General features: G+C 41.7%; 1 protein-coding gene across 1 annotated transcript in view; it reads right to left on the bottom strand.

Moving 5' to 3' along the window:
- Positions 1-22,458, bottom strand: part of FBP2 (fructose-bisphosphatase 2) — a 43,662-nt gene extending 21,204 nt beyond the window's left edge. The window contains exons 1-3 of the mRNA XM_070375365.1: positions 22,193-22,458; positions 16,929-17,091; positions 14,860-14,952 (exon numbers count right to left, since the gene is read on the bottom strand). Of these exons, the coding sequence (XP_070231466.1) occupies positions 14,860-14,952; positions 16,929-17,091; positions 22,193-22,362 (426 nt within the window). The 5' untranslated portion in view covers positions 22,363-22,458. The remainder of the gene's footprint in view (positions 1-14,859; positions 14,953-16,928; positions 17,092-22,192) is intronic.
- Between the last annotated feature and the right edge of the window lie 503 nt (positions 22,459-22,961).

The raw sequence follows: 22,961 nt of genomic DNA, 5'->3' as shown, positions 1-22,961 counted from the left end.
GAGTTAGTTCTTCACATCAGGTGGCCAAAGTATTAGAGTACAGCTTCAGCATCAGTCCTTCCAATGAATATTTAGGACTGATCTTCTTTAGAATGGACTGGTTGGATCTCCTTGCAGTCCAAGGGACTCTCAAGAGTCTTCTCCAACACCACAGTTCAAAAGCATCAATTCTTTGGTGCTCAGCTTTTTTATAGTTCAACTCTCACATCCATACATGACTGCTGGAAAAACCATAGCTTTGACTAGATGGACCTTTGTTGGCAAAGTAACATCTCTGCTTTTTAATACTCTGTCTAGGTTGCTCATAGTTTTTCTTGTAATGAACAAGCGTCTTTTAATTTCATGGCTGTAGTTACCATCTGCAGTGATTTTGGAGCCCCCCAAAATAAAATCTCTCACTGTTTCCATTGTTTCCCCATCTATTTGCCATAAAGTGATGGGACCGGATGCCATGATCTTAGTTTTCTGAATGTTGAGTTTTAAGCCAACTTTTTCACTCTCCTCTTTCATTTTCATCAAGAGGCTCTTTAGTTCACTGGTCTTAGAAAAATTTAAACAGTACTTTCTAGACCCAGGGCTTCCCTCAAGCTATTGCCCCATCTCTGTCTTCATCTTGGTTTTGGGATGGAGAACATCTGTCTACACTGGTTATCTCCCTTCTCCTGTCCTCACTGCAGGCTGCCACTAAATTGGGCATACACTTTCCAGTCTTCCTCTTACTCTGCCTTTTGGCAGCACTGGATCCAGTGGCTGCTACCTCATTCATGAAATGTGTCTCTCCTGAGCTTCTGTCCACTTCCCTCTTTTCTGAATTTCTTTCTAAGACTCTCCATATGCCTTCTCATTTGCTTTTGCCAACTCCTCTTCTTCTGACCTTTTAAACGTCAGTGCTCCTCCTGGTTCTTCCCAGCACTCAGAATATCCAGCCAGACCATCTAAAGAACTTTCTTCATTGCCACCTTGTGGAATGTGATGACTCCAACTGGCCCACTCTATGTTCCAGAAATCTGTTTGGGGCTACAGCATTCTGGTGAATATCCACATAGAAGTTATTGGGTGACCATCTTTCCTCTGCCACTGGCTAGAGAACAAGAGAAAACTGGGAAGGTGAGATGAGAGACTTCAAGGGAAAAAGCTCTCCTGGCCTGACCTTCTCTGGTCCAGTCCCTCTCTGAAGCTTTGGGGTTTCCTGACTCATCCCTGACATTTATAACAGAGTCCTAACTAATAGAGATCTCTTCTCTTTATATTCTACACACTTCTTGGCCATCTCACCTGCAGCCAAAATCCTAAGCCCCACACAGATGCTGCCTCCCAGACCTACAGCTCCATCTACCCTGAGAGCCCAGCCTTGGAGCCACCTGCCCATCAGACATTCCTGCTCAGGTATTCCACAGTTGCCTCAATATTAACATGTCTGAGATGGACTTATCTGCCCCTTCTCACCCACCCCTCCCCAAATTCCTGATCTTCTCCCATTGCTGCCCGTCTTGACAAATGGTTCCTGGAGCAACTTGAGTGTCACCCTCCCCACCATCTCCTGACCATCCTCCTGGTCTTCTGGGTACTCAATGCTTTTCCTCTGACACTCCCAACATAACTTATTAGCGTGATTGATGACTGGCTTCCTAAATAGACTGTAAGCTCCCATACTGGCAGTTCTGTCTTGTTTACATCTGCTTTCCTACCTCCTAGTGCAATCTGGCCCGTGGTTGTTGCATTCAGTTCATACACACATATACATACGCAATTTTATTCACACTCATATATACTTTTTCACCAGTATGCTGAACAGGCTATTGTATGGACACCCCAAATTTAATCAATCTCTGTCACTTCAAGTTTAGGTTTTTCCTAAATTTAAAAAACATTTTTGGACTCCGTGGTGATCCGTGGTTAAGAGTCTGCCTGCCAATCCTGGGAACACAGGTTGCACAGGAAGATTCCACATGCCACCAGGCAACTAAACCCATGCATCACAACTACTGAGCCCACATTTTAGAGCCTGCAAGCCACAACTACTGAAGCCTGCGTACCCTAGACCCCGTGCGCTGCAACACGAGAAGCCACAACAAAAAGAAGCCTGCACGCTGCAACGAGAGAGTAGCTCCTTCTTGCAGCAACTAGACAAAGTCTTCACACAACGATGAAGATCCAGCACAGCCAAAAATAAAATAAATTTTTAAAAAATTTCTCCTAAGTTTTTACTTAAAAATAATTATAGATCCACAGGAAGTTGCACAGGTAATACAGAGAGATCTTGTGTACCTTTCACCCAATTTCCCCAAATAGTTACATTTTATATATTTTATGATAGTACAATATGAAAACCAGGAACTGACATTGGTATTAAGTGTATGTATAGCTCTATGGCATTTTAACATGAGTGGATTATGTACATACCACCACATAAAGATATAGCACTTAATTTGCATTTGCTAATTTGCATTTTCCTAATGACTTGTGATGTTGGACATTTTTCATGTGCTTATTTGCCAAAAAACTTATCTTACCTGTTCTGTGACATGTCTCTTCATATTCCATGTTCTAAGTGAACTGTTTGGCATTTTTACAGTTGACTTTTGAACTTCTTTTATATTCTAGGTATGAGTCCTCTGCAGGCATGTAGTTTACAAATATTCTCTATAGTTTTTATATTCATCCCCTTAACAGAGCTTTTTGCAGAGCAAAAGTTTTAAATTTTAATGAAATCCAACTATCATTTTTAAAAATTTTATGGATCATAATTTTGGAATTAGGTCTAAGAACTTAAGCCTTAATTCCTAGAGATTTTTATCTTATGTTTTACTATAATTTTTTAAAGTTTTACATTTAGGGAGTTCCCTGGTGGTTCAGTGGTTAGGATTCCAGGCTTTCACTGTAATGGCCCAGGTTCAATCTCTGGTCAGGGAAATGAGATTCCACAAATTGTGTGGTGGGGCCAAAAAAAAAAAAACAATAAAAGATAAAGTTTTAGGACTTCCCTGGTGGTGTAAATGCAAATCTGCCTGTCAATGCAGAGGACGCCAGTTCGATCCCTGTTCCAAAAAGATCCCACATGCCTCGGAAGAACTAAGCCCATGTGCCACAAGCACTGGACCCGTGTTCTACAGCTCAGTGCTGCAACTACTGAGCCCACTCGTCTACACACCCACTCTCTGCACAAGAGAAGCCACACTTTGTAAATAAATTTATTTGTGCTCTTTTTTTATGTGTGTTGTTAGTCGCTCAGTCATGTCTGAATCTTTGTGACCCCATGGGTGGTAGCCTGCCAGACCCCTCTGTCCATGGGATTTCCCAGGCAAGAATACTGGAGTGGGTAGCCATTTCCTTCTCCAAGGCAAATTCCTGACCCAGGGATTGAAACCAGGTCTCCTGAATTGCAGTCAGATTCTTTACCATCTGAGCCACCAGGGAAGCCCACTCTTTTTTTTTTTTTTTTTTAGATTCCACATATAAGCAGAAATAGAGTTACAGACATGAAAAATAAACTTATGGTTTGTTGTTGGTGGTGGTCAGTCACTAAGTAGTATCCCGCTCTTTGAGACTCCATGGCCTGCAGCATGCCAGGCCCCTCCATCCTCCTCTATCTCCCCAAGTTTGCTTATATTCATGTCCATTGAGTCTGTGATGCTTTCTAACCATCTCATCCTTTGCCACCCTTTTCTCCTTTTGCCTTCAATCTTTCTCAATCATCAGGGTCTTTTCCAATGAATCTGCTCTTACCATCAGGTGGCCAAAGTATTGGAGCTTCAGCTTCAGCATTAGTCCTCCCAATGAATATTCAGGGTTGATTTCCTTTAGAATTGACTGATTTTATCTCCTTGTAGTCCAAGGGACTCTCAAGAGTCTGTTTCAGCACCTCAATGCAAAGCATCAATTATTCAGCGCTCAACATCCTTTAGGGTCCAACTCTCACATCCATACATGACTACTGGAAATATCATCAGATCAGATCAGATCAGTCGCTCAGTGGTGTCTGACTCTTTGTGACCCCATGAATCGCAGCACGCCAGGCCTCCCTGTCCATCACCAACTCCCAGAGTTCACTCAGACTCACATCCATCGAGTCAGTGATGTCATCCAGCCATCTCATCCTCTGTCGTCCCCTTCTCCTCCTGCCCCCAATCCCTCCCAGCATCAGAGTCTTTTCCAATGAGTCAACTCTTCCCATGAGGTGGCCAAAGTACTGGAGTTTCGGCTTCAGCATCATTCCCTCCAAAGAAATCCTGGGGCTGATCTCCTTCAGAATGGACTGGTTAGATCTCCTTGCAGTCCAAGGGACTCTCAAGAGTCTTCTCCAACACCACAGTTCAAAACCATCAATTCTTCGGCACTCAGCCTTCTTCACAGTCCAACTCTCACATCCATACATGACCACAGGAAAAACCATAGCCTTGACTAGATGAACCTTTGTTGGTAAAGTAACAGCTCTGCTTTTGAATATGCTATCTAGGTTGGTCATAACTTTCCTTCCAAGGAGTAAGCGTCTTTTAATTTCATGGCTGCAGTGACCATCTGTAGTGATTTTGGAGCCCAGAAAAATAAAGTGTGACACTGTTTCCACTGTTTCCCCATCTATTTCCCATGAAGTGATGGGACCGGATGCCATGATCTTCGTTTTCTGAATGTTGAGCTTTAAGCCAACTTTTTCACTTTCCACTTTCACTTTCATCAAGAGGCTTTTGAGTTCCTCTTCACTTTCTGCCATAAGGGTGGTGTCATCTGCATATCTGAGGTTATTGAGATTTCTCCCAGCAATCTTGATTCCAGCTTGTGTTTCTTCCAGTCCAGCGTTTCTCATGATGTACTCTGCATATAAGTTAAATAAACAGGGTGACAATATACAGCCTTGACGTACTCCTTTTCCTATTTGGAACCAGTCTGTTGTTCCATGTCCAGTTCTAACTGTTGCTTCCTGACCTGCATACAAATTTCTCAAGAGGCAGATCAGGTGGTCTGGTATTCCCATCTCTTTCAGAATTTTCCAGTTTATTGTGACCCACACAATCAAAGGCTTTGGCATAGTCAATAAAGCAGAAATAGATGTTTTTCTGTAACTCTCTTGCTTTTTCGATGATTCAGTGAATTTTGGCAATTTGATCTTTGATTCCTCTGCCTTTTCTAAAACCAGCTCAAACATCTGGAAGTCCATGGTTCACATATTGCTGAAGCCTGGCTTGGAGAATTTTGAGCATTACTTTGCTAGCATGTAAGATGAGTGCAATTGTGTGGTAGTTTGAGCATTCTTTGGTATTGCCTTTCTTTGGGATTGGAATGAAAACTGACCTTTTCCAGTCCTGTGGCCACTGCTGAGTTTTCCAAAATTGCTGGCGTATTGAGTGCAGCACTTTCACAGCATCATCTTTTAGGATTTTAAATAGCTCAACTGGAATTCCATCACCTCCACTAGCTTTGTTCATAGTGATACTTCCTAAGGCCCATTTGACTTCATTTTTTTTAATCTCAGTTTTATTTATTTACTTTACTTTACAATATTGTATTGGTTTTGCCATACATTGACATGAATCCGCCATGGGTGTACCTGTGTTCCCCATCCTGTACCCCCTCCCACCTTCATCCCCATCCCATCCCTCTGGGTCATCCCCATGTACCAGCCCCGAGCATCCTGTATCATGGATCGAACCTGGACTGGTGATTCATTTCACATTTGATAATTTACATGTTTCTGTGTCATTCTCCTATATCATCCTACCCTCACCCTCTCCCTTAGAGTCCAAAAGACTGTTCTATACATCTGTGTCTCTTTTGCTGTTTCACATACAGGATTATCATTACCATCTTTCTATATTCCATATATATGCGCTAGTATACTGTATTGGTGTTTTTCTTTCTGGCTTACTTCACTGTATAATAGGCTCCAGTTTCACCACCTCATTAGAACTGATTCAAATGTATTCTTTTTAATGGCTGAGTAATACTCCATTGTGTATATGTACCACAGCTTTCTTATCCATTCAACTGCTAATGAACATCTAGGTTGCTTCCATGTACTGGTTATTGTAAACAGTGCTGCGATGAACATTGGGATACATGTGTCTCTTTCAATTCTGGTTTCCTCGGTGTGTATGCCCAGCAGTGGGATTGCTGGGTCATATGGCAGTTCTATTTCCAGTTTTTAAGGAATGTCCACACTGCTCTCCATAGTGGCTGTACTAGTTTGCATTCCCACCAACAGTGTAAGAGGGTTCCCTTTTCTCCACACCCTCTCCAGCATTTATTGATTGTAGACTTTTGGATCACAGCCATTCTGACTGGCGTGAAATGGCACCTCATTGTGGTTTTGATTTGCATTTCTCTGATAATGAGTGATGTTGAGCATCTTTTCATGTGTTTGTTAGCCATCTGTATGTCTTCTTTGGAGAAATCTCTATTTAGTTCTTTGGCCCATTTTTTGATTGGGTCATTTATTTTTCTGGAATTGAGCTGCAGGAGTTGCTTGTATATTTTTGAGATTAATTTTTGGCTGTTGCTTCATTTGCTATTATTTTCTCCCATTCTGAAGGCTGTCTTTTCACCTTGCTTATAGTTTCCTTTGTTGTGTTTAATTTTAATTAGGTCCCATTTGTTTATTTTTGGTTTTATTTTCAATATTCTAGGAGGTGGGTCATAGAGGATCCTGCTGTGATATATGTCAGAGAGTGTTTTGCCTATGTTCTCCTCTAGGAGTTTTATAGTTTCTGGTCTTACATTTAGATCTTTAACCCATTTTGAGTTTATTTTTGTGTATGGTGTTAGAAAGTGTTCTAGTTTCATTCTTTTACAAGTGATTGACCAGTTTTCCCAGCACCACTTGTTAAAGAGATTGTCTTTTCTCCATTGTATATTCTTGCCTCCTTCATCAAGGATAACGTGTCCATAGGTGCATGGATTTATCTCTGGGCTTTCTATTTTGTTCCACTGATCTATACTCCGTCTCTGTGCCAGTACCATACGGTCTTGATGACTGCAGCTTTATAGTATAGCCTGAAGTCAGGCAGGTTGATTCCTCCAGTTCCATTCTTCTTTCTCAAGATTGCTTTGGCTATTTGAAGTTTTTTGTATTTCCCTACATATTGTGAAATTATTTGTTCTAGATCTCTGAAAAATACCCTTGGTAGCTTGATAGAGATTGCATTGAATCTATAGATTGCTTTGGGTAGTATACTCATTTTCACTATATTGATTCTTCCGATCCATGAACATGGTATATTTCTCCATCTATTTGTGTCGTCTTTGATTTATTTCACTGGTGTTTTATAGTTTTCTATATACAGGTCTTTTGTTTCTTTAAGTAGATATATTCCTAAGTATTTTATTCTTTTGATTGCAATGGTGAATGGAATTGTTTCCTTAATTTCTCTTTCTGTTTTCTCATTGTTAGTGTATAGGAATGCAAGGGATTTCTGTGTGTTGATTTTATATCCTGCAACTTTACTATATTCATTGATTAGCTCTAGTAATTTTCTGGTGGAGGCTTTAGGGTTTTCTATGTAAAGGATCATGTCATCTGCAAACAGTGAGAGTTTTGATTCTTCTTTTCCAACCTGGATTCCTTTTATTTCTTTTTCTGCTCTGATTGCTGTGGCCAAAACTTCCAAAACTATGTTGAATAGTAGTGGTGAGAGTGGACACCCTTATCTTGTACCTGACTTTAGGGGAAATGCTTTCAATTTTTCACCATTGAGGATAATGTTTGCTGTGGGTTTGTCATATATAGCTTTTATTATGTTGAGGTATGTTCCTTCTATTCCTGCTTTCTGGAGGGTTTTTATCATAAATGGATGTTGAATTTTGTCAAAGGCTTTCTCTGCATCTATTGAGATAATTATATGGTTTTTATCTTTCAATTTGTTAATGTGGTGTATTACATTGCTGATTTGCAGATATTGAAGAATCCTTGCATCCCTGGGATAAAGCCCACTTGGTCACAGATCTTTTTAATATGTTGTTGGATTCTGTTTGCTAGAATTTTGTTAAGGATTTTTGCATCTATGTTCATCAGTGATATTGGCCTATAGTTTTCTTTTTTTGTGGCGTCTTTGTCAGGTTTTGGTATTAGGGTGATGGTGGCCTCATAGAATGAGTTTGGAAGTTTACCTTCATCTGCAATTTTCTGGAAGAGTTTGACTAGGATAGATGTTAGCTCTTCTCTAAATTTTTGGTAGAATTCAGCTGTGAAGCCGTCTGGTCCTGGGCTTTTGTTTGTTGGAAGATTTCTGATTACAGTTTCAGTTTCCGTGCTTGTGATGGGTCTGTTAAGATTTTCTATTTCTTCCTGGTTCAGTTTTGGAAAGTTGTTCTTTCTAAGAATTTGTCCATTTCTTCCAAGTTGTCCGCTTTATTTGCATATAGTTGCTGATAATAGTCTCTTATGATTCTTTGTATTTCTGTGATGTCTGTTGTGATCTCTCCGTTTTAGTTTCTAATTTTGTTGATTTGATTTTTTTCCCTTTGTTTCTTGATGAGTCTGGCTAATGGTTTGTCAATTTTATTTATCTTCTCAAAGAACCAGCTTTTGGCTTTGTTGGTTTTTACTATGGTCTCTTTTGTTTCTTTTGCATTTATTTCCGCCCTAATTTTAATGATTTCTTTCCTTCTACTAACCCTGGGGTTCTTCATTTCTTCCTTTTCTAGTTGCTTTAGGTGTACAGTTGGTTATTTATTTGACTTTTTTCTTGTTTCTTGAGGTAAGCCTGTATTGCTATGAACCTTCCCCTTAGCACTGCTTTTACAGTGTCCCATAGGTTTTGGGTTGTTGTGTTTTCATTTTCATTCATTTCAATGCATATTTTAATTTCTTTTTTATTTCTTCTGTGATTTATTGGTTATTCAGCAGCGTGTTGTTCAGCCTCCATATGTTGGAATTTTTAATAGTTTTTCTCCTGTAATTGACATGTAATCTTACTGCACTGTGGTTAGAAAAGATGCTTGGAATGATTTCCATTTTTTTAAAATTTACCAAGGCTAGATTTATGGCCCAGGATGTGATCTGTCCTGGAGAAGGTTCTATGTGCGCTTGAGAAAAAGGTGAAATTCATTGTTTTGGGGTGCAATATCCTATAAATATCAATTAGGTCTAACTGGTCTATTGTATCATTTAAAGTTTGTGTTTACTTGTTAATTTTCTGTTTAGTTGATCTGTCCATAGGTGTGAGTGGGGTATTAAAGTCTCCCACTATTATTGTGTTATTTAATTTCCCCTTTCATACTTGTTAGCATTTGTCTTACATATTGTGGTGTTCCTATGTTGGGTGCATATATATTTACAATTGTTATATCCTCTTCTTGGATTGATCCTTTGATCATTATGTAGTGTCCTTCTTTGTCTCTTTTCACAGCCTTTGTTTTAAAGTCTATTTTATCTGATATGAGTATTGCTACTCCTGCTTTCTTTTGGTCTCTATTTGCGTGGAATATCTTTTTCCAGCCCTTCACTTTCAGTCTGTATGTGTCCCTTGTTTCGAGGTGGATCTCTTGTAGACAACATATATAGGGGTCTTGTTTTTGTATCCATTCAGCCAGTCTTTGTCTTTTGGTTGGGGCATTCAACCCATTTACATTTAAGGTAATTATTGATAAGTATGATCCGTTGCCATTTACTTTATTGTTTTTGGGTTTGAGTTTATACACCCTTTTTGTGTTTCCTGTCTAGAGAAGATCCTTTAGCATTTGTTGGAGAGCTGGTTTGGTGGTGCTGAATTCGCTCAGCTTTTGCTTGTCTGTAAAGCTTTTGATTCCTCCTTCATATTTGTTTTTTTTTCCTCCTTCATATTTGAGTGGCATCCTTGCTGGATACAGTAATCTGGGTGGTAGGTTATTTTCTTTCATCACTTTAAATAAGTCCTGCCATTCCCTCCTGGCCTGAAGAGTTTCTATTGAAAGATCAGCTGCTATCCTTATGGGAATCCACTTGTGTGTTATTTGTTGTTTTTCCCTTGGTGCTTTTAATATTTGTTCTTTGTGTTTGATCTTCGTTAATTTGATTAGTATGTGTCTTGGGGTATTTCGCCTTGGGTTTATCCTGTTTGGGACTCTCTGGGTTTCTTGGACTTGGATTCCTTCCCCATTTTAGGGAAGTTTTCAACTATTATCTCCTCAAATATTTTCTCATGGTCTTTCTTTTTGTCTTCTTTTTCTGGGACTCCTATGATTCAAATGTTGGGGCATTTAACATTGTCCCAGAGGTCTCTGAGGTTGTCTTCATTTCTTTTCATTCTTTTTTCTTTTTTCCTCTCTGTTTCATTTATTTCACCATTCTATCTTCTATCTCACTTATCCTATCTCCTGCCTCTGTTATTCTACTGTTGGTTCCCTCCAGAGTGTTTTTTATCTCATTTATTGCATTATTCATTATATATTGACTCTTTTTTGTTTCTTCTAGGTCCTTGTTATACCTTTCTTGCATCTTCTCGATCCTTGTCTCCAGGCTATTTATCTGTAACTCCAATTTGTATTCAAGGTTTTGGATCATTTTTAGTATCATTATTTGGAATTCTTTATCAGGTAGATTCCCTATCTCTTCCTCTTTTGTTTGGTTTGGTGGGCATTTATCCTGTTCCTTTACCCCACTTGACTTCACATTCCAGGATGTCTGGCTCTAGGTGAGTGATCACACCATTGTGATTATCTGGGTTGTGAAGATCTTTTTTGAATAGTTCTTCTGTGTATTCTTGCCACATCTTAATATCTTCTGCTTCTGTTAGGTGCATACCATTTCTATCCTTTATTGAGCCCATCTTTGCATGAAATGTTCGCTTGGTATCTCTAATTTTCTTGAAGAGATCTCTAGTCTTTCCTATTCTGTTGTTTTCCTCTATTTGTTTGCATTGATCACTGAGGAAGGCTTTCTTATCTCTCCTTGCTATTCTTTGGAAATCATTTGAATATTCATTGGAAGGACTGATGCTGATGTTGAAGCTGAAATTCAAATACTTTGGCCACCTGATGTGAAGAATTGACTCATTTGAAAAGACTCTGGTGCTGGGAAAGATGGAAGCAGGAGGAGAAGGGGATCAGAGAAGATGAAATGGACATGAGTTTGATTAAGCTCCAGGAGTTGGTGATGGACAGGGAGGAATGGCGTGCTGCAGTCCCTGAGGTTGCAAAGAGTTGGACACGACTGAGCTACTGAACTGAACTGAACTGAATAGCCTAGTGGTTTCCACTACTTTTTTCAATTTAAACCTGAATTTTGCAATAAGGAACTCATGACCTGAGCTACAGTCAGCTCCCAGTCTTGTCTTCACTGACTGTATAGAGCTTCTGCATCTTTGGCTGCAAAGAACATAATCTGATTTCAATATTGACCATCTGGTGATGTCCATGTGTAGAGTCCTCGCTTGTGCTGTTGTAAGAGGATGTTTGCTCTGACCATTGCTTTCTCTTGACAACATTCTGTTAGTCTTTGCCTTGTTTCATCTTGTACTCCAAGACCAAACCTGACTGTTACTCCAGGCATCTCTTGACTTCCTAGTTTTGCATTCCTTATTTTTACAATCCCCTATGATGAAAAGGACATCTTTTATTGGTTCTAGTTCCCAAATGTGTTGTAGATCTTCACAGAACTGGTCAACTTCAGCTTCTTCACCGTCAGTGGTTGGGGCATAGACTTAGATTACTGTCACGCTGAATGGTTTGCCTTGAAAATGAACTAAGATCATTCTGCCATTTTTGAGGTTGCTCCAAAGTATTGCATTTCAGACACTTTTGTTGTTATAAGGGTTACTCCATTTCTTCTAATGGATTCTTACTCACAGTAGTAGATACAATGATTACCTGAATTAAATTCACCCATTCCCATCCATTTTAGTTTACTAATTCCTAACATGTAATGTTCACTAACATCTACTAAGAAACAGATGTTCAGTCTTGCCGTCTCCTCCTTGATCAGCGGCTTCATTCTTTCTGAACCTGTTAGTAATTGCCCTTCATTCTTCCCAGTATCATATTAGATGCCTTCCAACCTGAGGGGCTCATCCTCTAGTGTCATATGTTTTTATCTTTTCATACTGTTCATGGAGTTCTCCTGGCAAAAATACTGGAGTGTGTTGCCATTGCCTCCTCCAGTCGACCACATTTTGTCACATCTCTTCACTATGACTCATCTGTCCTGAGTGGCCCTGCACAGTATGGCTCATAACTTCACAGAGTTATGCAAGCCCATTCACCATGACAAGGCTGGTACCAGTGACAAGAGTGTTCATTTTAATTTAATCTGATAAACATAAGATAGTGCTGTTTTTGTTTTTTTTTTTTTCAACTTGGTCAACTTGATGGGTGGGAAAAAAAAAAGATACTTGCTTTAGTTTCCATTTTGTATAATTAATAAAGTAAAATTTTATATATTAATTGACCATTTTATTTCTTATTGTGTAAGTTGCCTGTTTCACGTCATTGGTTACTTTTCTATCTAGACAGTCATCTTCTTATTGTTGATTTTGGGCTTCCCAGGTGGCGCTAGTGGTAAAGAACCTGCCCGCCAATGCAGGAGACATGAGAGACTTGGGTTCAATCCCTGGGTCAAGAAGATCCCCTGAAGGAGGGCTCAGCAACCTCCAATATTCTTGCCTGGAGAATCCCACTAACAGAGAAGCCTGGTGGGCTACAGTCCATAGGGTAGCACAGTCGGACATGACTGGAGCAACTTGGCATGCAAGCATTGTTGATTTGCTTTTTACATATGAAAAATATAAATGCCTTATATGTTGCAAACATTTTCCTCAATTGTCATCTGCCTGTTAATTTTATTTACAGTGTCATTTCTTTTGCAGTTTTTTTTTTTTTTTGTAATTAGAGCTCTGAAGCGACCTGCTCTCTCACTAGAGCATTAAGCAATATTGTCCCCCTTCTTTAGCAATACAATCAGAGAGAATCTGTGGTTATTTGGACTAGCCTTCAGAGCCTGTGTTTTGCTTAAATTTTAAGACAAAATCTCTGTGTTCAAAAATCACCAAAATCCAAAAAAAAAAAAAAAAAAAAAAAAAAGAAAAAGAAATAAGCAAAAAAAAAAAAATCACCAAAATCCATATGTGAATAGCCCATATTATATATAATAATATTCCTCTCTTTTTTGTTTCAGACTTCATTTTCTTAGAACAGTTTTAGAATCACATAAAAATTGTGGGAAAGAAATAGAGATTTCCAACATATCCACTGTCTGCACACATGCACAGCCTCATTCATTATTCCTTTTCATTTTTAAATCAGTTGGTCTTAAGATGCTATTAAGACCATCATAAAAAAGGAAAAGGCAAAAACCGTTTGCAGATTATACATAGAATAAGGGATGAATATCCAGAATATATAAAGAACTCACACAACTTAATGGCAAAAAACACAATCTGACCAAATAGACATTTTTCCAAAGAAGACATACAAAGGGCCAACAGGTACATGAAAAGATGTCTAACATCATTAACCATCAGGGAAAGGTAGATCAAAACCACAATGAGATATCACCTCACACCTGCCAGAAGGACTAAATAAAAAAGATGAGTGAGGACACGTGTTGGTGAGGATGTGGAGAAAACAGAACCCTTGTGAACTGCCCGTGGGAATGTAAACTGGTACAACCACTATGGAAAACAGTGTGGTGGTTCTTCAGAAAATTAAAAATAGAGCTATATATAATTTCCAGGAATTATACTTTTTAGTATAAACATGAAGGAAATGAAATCACTATTTCAAATGTGTATATATATATATATAATTCAGCCATGAAAAAGAAGGAAATCCTGCAATTTGTGATGATATGAATGAACTTTGACAGTGTCATGCTAGATGAAATAAGCCAGAGAAAGATAAGAACTGTATGATCTCATTTATGTGTGGACTCAAAACAAACAAAAAAAACAACCCAACTCATAGAACAGATTGGTGGTTGCCAGAATCAGGGGATGGAGGTAGGTGAAGGGAGTGAAGGTAGTCAAAGATATAAACATCCAGTTATAAAATAAATAAGTCCTTGGGATGTAATAGATGGCATGGTGACTACAGTTAACAATACCACACTGTATATTTGAAAGCTGCTATGGGGTTTCCCTGGTGACTCAGATGATAAAGAATCTGCCTGCAATGCGGGAGACCCAGGTTCCATTCCTGGGTTGGGAAGGTCTCCTAGAGAAGGGGATGGCAACTCTCTCTAGTATTCTTGCCTGGGGAACTCCATGGACAGAAGAGCCTGGTGGGCTACAGTCTGTGGGGTGGCAAAGAGTCAGACATGACTGAGCAACTAATGTGAGAGTTGCTCATCACAAGAACAAAAAACTGCACCTATTGAGAGGGTGGATATTGACTATTTCATTGAATTTTGCCAACAACCTCAATAAGCCTGGAAGCGAGCTCTTCTCAATAGGAGACCAAGCCAGCTAACACCCAGATTTTGGCCTTATCAGATACAGCTCAGCCATGCTGTCAGACTTCTGACCCAAGAACTGGGACACAATAAATGGGTGTTGTTTTAAACCTCTAAATGCGTGTGAATTGTTACAGCAGCAACAGAAAATGAATGCAATAAGATGTGAGACACACAAGGAAGGAACACAGGGGCCTTCAGATGTCACTTGGAACTTAACTCCATGTCTGGCATTTGTATCACACCCAGATTTTCAAAATAAGGTCCCATGTATCCTCTCACCCTGCCTTCCCATGAACACTGAGACAAGGGCTGAGGGAAAATACCGACTTGGGTCTTCAATGAGGATTCTGAGGCAGAGGGAGGTTCGTAGCTTGCTTGCTGTGGTGTGTCTGGTTAGTGGGAGGACAAAGGTTAGAACTCCAGACTCGTGGCTCTGAGCCCAGGAACCTTCCTGAAACCATCAGAGGAAGGAGGTGTTAAAGAGCAGACTGTTTGCTCACCTTTCTGTAGATGGCAAATATGGTTCCAATGGAAGCCAGGCAGTCAATGTTGGAAGATCCGTCCAGAGGGTCAAAGCAGACCACGTATTTCCCCTACGTGCACAGAAGGCAGAACACCTGATCAACACAGGTCAATACACTGCATAAGTCAACACTCTGTTCCAGTGAACACACTCTGTGTAAGTGGCTGAGTCTGGCAGGTAACACCCCATCAGAAGCGACTTAGACCAAAGGGATATCCTTATCAAAAATTACAATTACAATTACTTAAGGAATGCAGAGCATATCCACATATATTAATTGTGCAGTTCAGAGCTCACTTGCCCATAAACAGATTAGCTGATTCCCACAGGGGGTGAAGATTAGCTGATTAATCAGATTAGCTGATTCCCACCTATCCCCAAATATCTTTACTCCCACCTACTCTGGCTTCATCCTCCCCTCCTACCTGGGACCACTGGGAATTGCTGAAGGTGTGAGAGGAACTGGTCTGAACTGGGCACCATGCTGGAAGGAGTTGGAGAAGCTTCAGATAAACTTGGGCAAGTTCTACCTAAGTCCATAGTAAGGTCGTTATTGAATTATTGATACATCGAGCTTCTCCCCAGACAGGGTTTCTTCATTTTGGCACATTTTTATCAAAACAAAACTTCAGGACAAGGTCCCAGGGCCTCTGGGCCTCTCTTAATTAAGATAGCAGCTGTATGAAAGTACATCAAGAGAATAAAAGTATTCCTTTGGGTTTTGCTACATCTGCCTTTCCTTTCTGACTTGAAGACCAGAAGACAGACCAGGTGGGGTCCTGGGATACCAGGTCCCTCATGTCCGCCCATGCTGCTGTCACAGACAACTCAGTGGAAAGAAATCACCAGATAATTTTTACTGACCGCCTAGGTACAAGGTTCTGTGAGAGCCTTAATGATGGGGACTGGGGTCTCCTGGCTCATTAAATACTGCCAGGACAACATCAAGTAAAATGGGAGTCATTTCTCCCACTGCTTAGCTACTTTTCCCCTGACTTTCCAATGAGTAGTGCCCTAGATTAATTTGGCTTTCCTTCCTTCTTTCTCAATAGGAGGTAGGGGTAGGGGAGTGGAATCCATAAACTTGGAAATCTCTCATTCTCCCTGTAGATAATCCAAATCAGCTCATTCATTCATGCCTGCATGCATTCAGCAGTTATTTGCTCAACATCAAGCACACACTGGAGAATGTTCAGGAGCCGGTGTGACAGTTGAGAATAACAGGTGTGACTTAGCCTGAATTACGTGAGACAAGTACAAAGGGCTTTTGCACAATCCTCAGTATATAGTAAGTGTTTAATAAATTTGGCTTTACTTTTTCCATCCTTTCAGCTAATCATAAAGCAATGGCACCTTGTCCCCAAGATCCAGTGTATAAAACAAGAGCCAACAGTACTGGCATTTATGTGGTATTACTGTATCGCAACTGAACATGGGTTAAATTTTTGGCCACCAATTTTTAAAAAAATAAACTGTGGAAACATACTGAATATAGACCCTCCCCAGGCATGCCATGAACTAAACAAGTTTACCATTGTATTAAGGCAAGAGCAACAATCTTTACAATTTCTTTTCTGTTGTAGTCTAACAGGTTGCCAGGCATGAGGAAATCTCTGCTAAAACCAAACCCCCTTGGGGAAGGGGCGAAGATTGTGGGGATGAGAAAAGTAAAAGACCAAAAATATCGCTCTTCCCAGGAACTCTACTTTTTACTGGACCTGATTTTCAAGCTCCAAAACGTTGGGACTTGTTACTAATACATTAGGTGAAAACCCAAGATGAACCGTGTCCACTGATAAGTTTCGGTAAAGCACTCTGATTTATTTCCTGAATGAATCACTTCCTTATTATGGAGTCTCTTTGACTAAACAGCAAAAAACTTCAAAGTAAAGAAATACGCAAACCGTGGTTTCTGGAAAACAAAAATTAAGCAATAGAGAAAAAAATCCCAGAAACTGAAATAAAGCAAGGCAATCAGGTTCTTCCCAATTCAATTGCGCCCTCCACTGGTGAACAGAAGAACCTCAGCCCGGCTGCCACACGTACCCTCTTCTCCTTGGAGGTGATAATGGCTTCTTTATTCTCTTCCGACACCAGGACGCAGGTGCTGTAGGAGGACTGGAGCATGTTGATCACCAGGGCATTGGATAACACGTCCAGTTTCTTCACCTCATCCCCCGTCACGTTCACGCTTCCCGCGATTCCGTACCTAAGACGGCAAAAAGCTGGAGGAAATCAGGAAGGGAGCCCAGGACTCCAGCGAAGATGCCAGGACGCCAGGACACCTCCCCTGTATCCCTCTTTTCCCTTCATGGCTCCAGGGTCTCCAGATGATAAATACGACCGAGTGCGTCCTGTCTCACAGCGCTGGTTCTTACCCTGGCTCGGAGCCACTGTTCCAAGTTCCTAGTCATCTCAGTAACACTACAGGATTCAATCTTACTAATGTACAACTCTGCCCCACCCCCGCCTCCCTCGGGGCCCTGAAGGACGGAGGGGGAGTTCATAAAGTCAGACACATCGCCATAATTAAAAACTTTAAAAAGTAAAGGACTGTGGATTTCCAGCCTTGGAATTTCTAGTATTTGTTGATTATCCTCAAATAGTGGCCTGTTGGGCTGAAATAAAAACTGTTCTGCTGTAGCCTGGCATTACTTGAATAAAGAAGGAAATTAGGGATAAAATTTAATTTGGTTCTTTATTACCATTACCAAGCAATATAAGAAAGAGTGGCAGTGTAAAAATTCTATTTGGGTGCTTTGGGTTATAGAGGATTGCTATCTAAAGTCTCCGGCTCCCGTCCTCGTGGGTAGGAACCTTCTAAAAAGCCAGTCAGATCACCCCCATCTCTCCCAGAGTCCCCAAGTCCCCCATACTTGGCTTCAGACCCTATCAAGGGAGCCCTGGCCCCACACTTGGCCTTGCCGCTTAGCCTTTCACCCTCAGCCTCTGGAACCCTGCGTGTGCACACACCTGCCTTCCATGGACTCCTGGTTCACTGTCCCCTGGCTTCATGCTCGTCTCTCCATGAGCCACATGGCTATCACTCCCCTCCAGCCTTCCACATTCCAACAGCCGCAAAGGTCCTGAGGCCACCAGCACCCCACAAGCTGCTTTTCTCTTTCCCACCTTCAGTCATGGGGTGTCCCCCCACCCCATGGAAGTGCTTTCTGCCCGCTGACAGCTTAGCCCTCCTAACATCTTCCAGAAGCTTCCCTGGTCCCACCACATACCAGACACAGCCCTGTCAGCCCTTCCACAGCAGCTCACAGTCTATTCATGGGAATGTCCTCCCTGATGGATTGTCTGCTCACTGAAGGCAAGAGCTATGCCTCACTGTGCCTGTTTGCACAGTGCTCAGAGGCTCAGTATACCTTCACTGAATTACAAAGAATGGATGGCAGGAAAGTAATTCCTTCCTCTCCTTTTTGTTAACACCATTTATTTACTGAAGGATTCTTCAAGTGTTTCTAGCAAGTAGCCAGGGTTGAGAGCCACTGATTCACCCTAAACTGGGAGACAACTCATTTCCCATCCCTTTCCCTGACTGACAACATCCCCCCTCTCCCCAAGAGGTGTCTCCCATCACTTGATGTCTGATGTGATGAGATCTGCCTTGGAAAATGATACTGGTAGACTGACCTCAAAGACTGTACCTTCTACTTCAAAATAAAAGCAAACAAGCACACAATGACAAAACTAGATTGTTCTGCATCAGCGTTTACAGTGTTCACAAACCCTGTGAACTCGGTTTTCTTGTTTAATGCAGCTTCTACTGGAGAATGAAAAGCTGGGGTGCCTGGGGCCTGTGGGTGGTGGGGAAGAGAAACAGGCTCTCTGTTCGATGTTTTGCAAACACCGCTCCCCAACACCACACTAACCCTGTCCTTACCCTACCTCTCAGCCCACCCTGTGCACCCTCCTTGCAGGAACTGGGCATGTTGCTCTGTCTCCCTCCCTTCCTACAATCCCTCCATCAACACCTCTCCTTCCAGAAAGAATGGAAGCTCATTCACAAGAGATCTAATTGCCTGACAACTGCTCCAAGTTAGATCATGGACAGGAAAATGCTTTATAAGCCATAGACAGTAACTTCTTACTGCTTTTACTAATGTTAAAACTTTACTGACATATTATAAATGAATTGTTCTGCATTTTGACATTAGGAAGCTGTGGAGAGGATTCTGGGGACAGCATTCCCAGAATGCTAACATTCCCTTCTTCCTATAGCAGGAAGCAGGAAAAAAAGAAGAAAAATATGAGACTTTCAGATCAGTTTTGCATTTATGGAGCATGTGCCTAGAAATATCTTCCCAAAAAGAGGAAGCAGAGGAATGAGGTGCTTGAAGCCCCCTAAATGGGAAAGAGACAGAAATATCTGAATCGGCAGAACACATGATCTCTGTCAGACTTAATCCTGCCTCTGTCCTCCGATGAAGTGTGAAATTCTGACATCTTGTTTCCACAGGCTGCGCCCGCCACCTAGTGGTCAGTTGGCAACATCGACCTGTTAGCCCGCAAATTTCCCCAGGTTTGGACCTGAGTTTGAGCAATCCCCGGGAGTTGGTGACGGACAGGGAAGTCTGGTGTGCTGCAGTCCATGGGGTCGCAAAGAGCCAGATACAACTGAGCGACTGAACTGAACTGGGCTTGGAACCCAACAACCTCAGATATGCAGGTGATAGCACTCTAATGGCAGAAGGGAAACGGAACTAAAGAGCCTCTTGGTGAGGATGAAAGAGGAGAGTGAAAAAGCTGGCTTGAAACTCAACATTCAAAAAACTAGTATCATGGCATCCTGTCCCATCACTTTGTGGCAAATAGTTGAGGAAAAAAGTGGAAACAGTGGCAGATATTATTTTCCTGGGCTCCAGAATCACTGCAGACAGTGACTGCAGCCACAAAATCAAAAGACACTTGCTCCTTGGAAGAAAAGCTATGACAAATATAGACAGCATATTCAAAAGCAGAGACATCACTTTGCCAACCAAGGTCTGTATATTCAAAGCTATGGTTTTTCCAGTAGTAATGTATGGATGTGAGAGTTGGACTATAAAGAAAGCTGAGTGCTGAAGAATTCATGCTTTTGAACTATGGTGTTGAAGAAGACTCTTGAGAGTCCCTTGGACAGAAAGGAGATCAAACCAGTCAATTCTTAAGGAAATCAACACTGAATATTCATTGGAAGGGCCAATGCTGAAGTTGAAGCCTCAATACTTTGGCCATCTGATGTGAAAAGCCAACTTATTGGAAAAGACCCTGATGTTGGGAAAGATTGCAGGCAGGGCAGGGGGAGAAGGGGATGACAGAGGATAAGATGGTCAGATGGCATCATCAGCTCAAGGGACAAGACTTTGAGCAAATTCCAGGAGATGGTGAAGGACAGGGAAGCCTCGCATGCTGCAGTCCATGGAGTCTAAGAGTCGGACACGACTGAGTGACTGAACAACAAATAATGAGCACTTACTGAGCACTTATTATGGGGCTGGCAATGTCAAAATCATCATCACATGGGCTTACTAAGCCTTACAACAGCCCCACAAGTTAGTTAGAGGCTATTAGTATCCAAGTCATTTTACAGTTTTACAGTCCCTAGCGAGAGTGGGTCATTGACTATAATCAGATGGCATGAAAAACCAAGTCAAAGGAACACCTGAATTATCCAATCCCTAAGTCCACTTCCTCTGGACACTACATGACCACGAAGTCACAGTTCTGCAGCAATTAGCCACAACCCCTGCCCTGCCCAGCCCCCTGCACAGGGGAGCCCATTCAGGTGAGTAACACTCAGCAGACAGCCTGGGGAACTGCTCTACACGCAGCCCCGCTCACCATCAGGCAGGAGCAGAACAGAGACAAGTGGCTGTGGCTCACATTCACAAAGGTCCTTGAAGATGGAGTTGGCCATTACTGCCAAGTGAGGTACTAAGACAGTTAAAGCAACTCACAGAGAGAAGGGAAGCCAGTCACAATCTCCTCTAACTTGGAGCTCATTACTGGGTTACTGGGTCATGAAACCTTACATTAATATAAATAAATTCTGTAATTATCACATTGTTTTTGGTGTTAAAAGTGCTAAGTTGTTAAGAATAAATATTTTTTACTTTTTTTTTTTTTTGGTCCCTTGGCTGTCAGGATCTTCGTTCCCTCACCAGGGATCAAACCCATGTATCCTGCGATGGAACCACAGAGTCTTAATCACTGAGCCATCAGGGAATGCCCAGGAATAAATATTTTTAATTATTGGATTTGGCTATTTCTTCATTTTGGAATAATAATAATAATGAATGATGGGGTCTCTTCATCTTCTGAGAGGACCTCCATTGGAATTGCTACCAGGAAAGTGGAAACCCAAAGACTAATCCTTTTCACCACAGACTGGAACCGGACCCTTGGCTGTGAGGATCAGCAGCACAGCCTGAACTTGGCCTCCTGGGCTTGGGTGAAGCACCAAGAGAGCAAAGTGGAAGAAGGCCCTTCATTCCCTGCTCCCAGGCCAGCACCTCCCAGCATCCTGCATACCAAGTGGACAGAAGGTTGAGTCACAGAGAAGAAATAACAACTGGTTTTAAAAGCAAAACACTTCTTTCAACAATGAACAGGAGATGGATGATGGGCCTTAAGATTTGGTAAATGAGAGAAAAAAAGATTCGGTAAATGATTTCTAGCTCCTGACAACTTTGGGCAAAGGTCGTGACAGTAAAACCACTCCTATCTGCCCAGGGCGTCAGGAGTGGTCTCAAGTCTCCCGGTGGTCGCTTTGTGCCAGTGAGAATGCTAATAAGAGTCTCCTTGTCAGAGGTGGGCTTTTCTGTTGGCTCAGAGGGTGAAGAATCTGCCTGCAGTGCAGTACACCTGGGTTCAATCCCTGGGTCGGGAAGATCCTCTGGTGAAGGAAATGGAAACCGACTCCAGTATTCTTGCCTAGAAAATTCTGTTGACAGAGGAGACTGGTGGGCTACAGTCCATGGGGTTGCAAAGAGTTGGACATGACCAAGCAACTAACAGATTTCAGATTTAACTGAGGATATGTTTTCATGGAACAAGCCCCTGAGCTTGTCATTAGAATACACAGCGACTGGAAAAATGATGCTTTTTTTCTCCATAGCATGTCTCCAAGAATTTTGTGCCTTTCCTGAGACAAGTCAAAGGCCTCCTTATCAAACCACACCTGGCAGAAACTTGGAAGGCCATTTCCCTGCAGGGTGTGCGGGTTAATACTTTTGACCCAGTTTCCGGCCCAGACTCCCGCAGCTCTGCCCACCCCCACCGGACCGGGGTCGCAACGTGTCGTCGGGGATTTCACTCACAGGTTGGCCAGGCCCGCCTTACGCACGGCTGAGGAGATGGCTTTGATGGCCGTCAGCATGGAGTTGAGCAGCTGCGTGAGCTCCCCGGTGCCTTTGGCCTGACGCCCCTTTTCCATAACATAGCGGGTCAGGGTGAGCATGTCCGTTTCGAAGGGGCTTCTGTCCCCCATGGCGGCGGGTAATTTTTCGGATTCTTTTCTCACTGCAGAAGAAAGCCTTATCTTTAAGGGCTGATCAGTGGCTCCGCAGTATCAGAGCTGATTAGAAATCTGTACCTTGGTGCCAGGACCTTTAAGGGAAAGTGCCTCAGATCACGTGGTTGAGATAACTGGGCGAGCCCTCAAGGAAACCTCTCTGGCTGGCTGACCTGAAGGCTGCCAAGGAGCCATAAGTCAGCTGTAAATAGAACCTGGAACACAGACCTGCTTTTTCTTGATGAACTTTTTTTCTTTAAAGACCTTAAGAAGCAATCATTTGGTAACAGGTAGGAGATGAGAAATCCAGCCACTAGAAAAATGAGTCATAAAACTCTTATTCAAAGACTCAAAAGTATTCTTCACATGTATTTCCTGCAGGGTTTCATTCCTTCCTGGGGCAGGAGTCAGTCTGGCAGATAACTTATCTGGGGTATAGGTCACATAACAAAATATTGGCAATCCGCTTAGCCAGGCTTCTTTCATATGTTTGAAAAGGATGCTTTTTAATTCCAAAAGGCCTATATGACTGAGTGGATATTTATAGTTGATATTCAAATCTGGAAGAAAAAAAA

Source organism: Bos mutus, chromosome 8 (genome assembly GCF_027580195.1).
Source record: "Bos mutus isolate GX-2022 chromosome 8, NWIPB_WYAK_1.1, whole genome shotgun sequence".
Classification (NCBI taxonomy): domain Eukaryota; kingdom Metazoa; phylum Chordata; class Mammalia; order Artiodactyla; family Bovidae; genus Bos; species Bos mutus.
Note: the sequence above shows the minus strand (reverse complement) of the source record. Positions and strands in the feature narration are given on the sequence as shown.